The sequence below is a fragment of the Egretta garzetta genome, unplaced genomic scaffold (assembly GCF_000687185.1).
Source record: "Egretta garzetta isolate BGI_Z169 unplaced genomic scaffold, ASM68718v1 scaffold220, whole genome shotgun sequence".
In the NCBI taxonomy this organism is placed as follows: Eukaryota; Metazoa; Chordata; class Aves; order Pelecaniformes; family Ardeidae; genus Egretta; species Egretta garzetta.
The window spans coordinates 2,242,398-2,245,222 of NW_009258414.1; the positions used below are offsets into that span (position 1 = coordinate 2,242,398).

General features: G+C 60.0%; 1 protein-coding gene across 1 annotated transcript; it reads left to right on the top strand.

Annotated features, from left to right (window-relative positions):
• Nucleotides 1–6: 6 nt before the first annotated feature.
• On the top strand, nt 7–2,609 carry TRMT12 (tRNA methyltransferase 12 homolog). Its single transcript, XM_009642939.2, has 6 exons — nt 7–37; nt 117–306; nt 394–544; nt 622–731; nt 1,501–1,658; nt 1,731–2,609. The coding sequence occupies exons 1-6, from the start codon at nt 11–13 to the stop codon at nt 2,166–2,168; spliced, it is 1,074 nt and encodes a 357-aa protein (XP_009641234.1). The 5' UTR covers nt 7–10; the 3' UTR covers nt 2,169–2,609.
• The last annotated feature ends 216 nt before the right edge of the window (nt 2,610–2,825 follow it).

A 2,825-nucleotide genomic window follows, 5' to 3' on the forward strand; every position in this document is an offset into this window, starting at 1 on the left:
GCCCCAGGAGATGCCCTGTGGGCTGGTCTGGATCCAGGTTGGGAGAGACTCCCCTTCCCTGAGTGCTGCCATGGCCCGGCGGGGTCTCAGCCCCATGTGCCACATCCCTCCTGCAGGACCCCATCCCCTCCAGGGCAGCCCGCCGGCAGACGCCCGCCCAGAAGCTGCGGGATGAGCTGCGGCGCCTGGTAGGCGAGAGCTGGTCAGAGGAGCTGGAGCGTGATGTGCCCCGTGCCTGGCAGCGGCACGGCGATCTGGTCCTGCTGAGCGAGGACAGCCTCAGAGCTGCGCCCTGGGAGAAGCTGGGTAAGGGGAGCGGGGTCTGCCTGCCCACCGCCTGCCCACAGAGCTGCCCTGGCCTTTCCCAAAACTCCCGGGATGGGTGCATTGCAGGTCCAGTGCTCTGGGAGACGGTTGCCTCTGCTCTGGGTGCCCGGCGGCTGGCCAGGCGAGGGCGGGTGTTGCCGGATGGGATGCGGTCCCCCAGTGTCACCCTGCTGCTGGGCCAGGATGGCTGGGTGGAGCACATGGACAATGGGATCAGGTAGGCAGGAGCCACGGTGCAGGAGGCAGCTGGTGCAGAGAAGGGGCTACCCTCACCAGGCTGGTAATATCTCCCAGGTACACGTTTGACGTGACCAAGTGCATGTTCTCACCGGGCAACATCACGGAGAAGCTGCGAGTGGCCTCGCTGCCCTGCTCCGGGGAGGTCCTAGTGGATCTGTACGCAGGTAATTGGGACAGTAGGGGGATTCGGCGGCAGGGCAGGCTTGCAGAGGTGGGCAGGCAGAAAGCAGTGGTGCAGGCATCCAAGTGGATGTGAAATGTCATTTCCAGCCTGGACTGGAAAAATACCCAGGCTTAGAGCTCCTGCCCCGTCTGTGAGCTCTCAGCTAACCTGGAACTGTTGCCTTTGTACACTCAGGGTGACCTTGCACTCAGGCTATGGGAATCTTTTAGATCTATGGAAAAGATTTGCCCTTGGTACTGTTTCTGAAAAGTTCCCGTAGATGTCCCGAGCCTGTACTGACACACTTCCGTGACAAGCTGGGGCTAATTGAGTCGTCCTGTGCTGTGAGATGAGTGGGGAGATCGCATCAGGCATTTGCACGTCAAGAGAGACGCTGTTTTGTGCTTAGAGAAGTGAGTGCATCCAATCTGTGCCATGCAAAAAGGGTGTGGCACTCACAAAACTGCTCTGGATTAAAATAAATGGTAGCCTGGGCACTTCTGCAAGGCAGGTCTCGAGCTAATGGCTAAAGACTGAAGGTAAAATAAGCTTCTTTGTAAACATTTTTCCAGGTAGATTTTGCTTTTGCAGAGGCGAGGGGGGATGAATTTCCATTTCTGCAGTGTCTGGGTTTGTTCTGATCTGGAGCAAAGCAGATGCAGAGAGGCAGGGTGGTAACCCACATCTCGCCCTGCCTCCAGGGAGGAGTGCGGACCCCTCCTTGGTGCCCGGACCCTGCCCTCAGCCTCTGCCACCTCTCCTGCCCCCAGGCATCGGCTATTTCACGTTGCCGTACCTGGTTCACGCAGCAGCCGCCTTTGCCCACGCCTGCGAGTGGAACAGCCACGCTGTGGAGGCCCTGCAGAGGAACCTGGTGCTGAACGGCGTGCAGGACCGCTGCCACATCCACCATGGGGACAGCAGGCAGGTGAGCAGTGCCGACCGGCCCCGGCCCCCCTGGCCCTGTGCAGCATCCCCCTCACCTCCCTTCTCCTTCCAGCTGGAGCTGCAGGACGTAGCGGACCGGGTGAATCTGGGACTGATTCCCAGCTCAGAGGAAGGCTGGCTGGGGGGCCTGAAGAAGGGCACAGGCGGGGTTCTCCACATCCACCACAACGTGGAGACTTTCCCCACACCGGCCCCGCTGCAGGCCCCGGTCCTGAGGGCTGAGCTGGGGTCTCCAGAGGGAGCCAACTCTGATGGAGAAGCACAGCACCCAATGGAGGATGGTGGGAAGGAGGCACTGGGGGCCAGGATCAGACCTGAGTGGCAGAGGTGGGCTGAATCCACGGCAGCACGGATCCGAGGGCTGCTGGCAGAGCTGCATGGGCAGCCGTGGCGCACCAGCATCCTGCACATCGAGGCAGTGAAGTCCTACGCGCCCCACGTGCATCACCTTGTGCTGGACCTTGAGTGCCGGCCGACGCTGCCTGCCTAAGCTGGCTGGGGCCCCTGGCGTGGCTCCTGTTCCCACAAAATGGTGGTATTGGAGCACCGGTGGCAGGGAGACGCTACCATTGCCTGCTGCCAGCCTGGATGCACTTTACGTCCTCAGCAGTGCCTTGCTGTGCCCAAGAAAGGAGGGATGCTCTCCCCCTGGAGCCTTATCCCATCTGAGGATGGGGAGAGATGGGGCTGAGAGTGCCCTGAGCCCTGTCCCAGCTCTGCCTGTCACTGCCCAGATCTTGGACACATGGTGGCCCTTTCAGCCCCATTTTCACACAGGAAAGAGCCACAGGGCTGAACAAACCTCAGATTCCTGCCAGGCTTTGTTTCGGCAAGTCAGGGACAGGCTTTGTGCTCATATTTACCAGCATGCTTTTTTACTGTACTGGAAACAGGTCTGTTCATCTCCGTTTCTTCTCACCTTTCTGCAGAAATAAGGATGTTTCCCACCTCTCTCGTTGGCCTCCAGTTAAAACACGAATGCTGGTGGAAGCGCGGGGGTCCTGCTTGGGGAGGCCGGGTCCCGGGGTGGTATGGAAAGGGATTTGGGCAGCAAAGCCTCCACCTGCAGCCTCTGCCCTCAATACTGCCTGCAAGCCGAAAACCCTCCTACCCCTGCTGTGTAAGAGAAACCACCTCTTATGCAGGT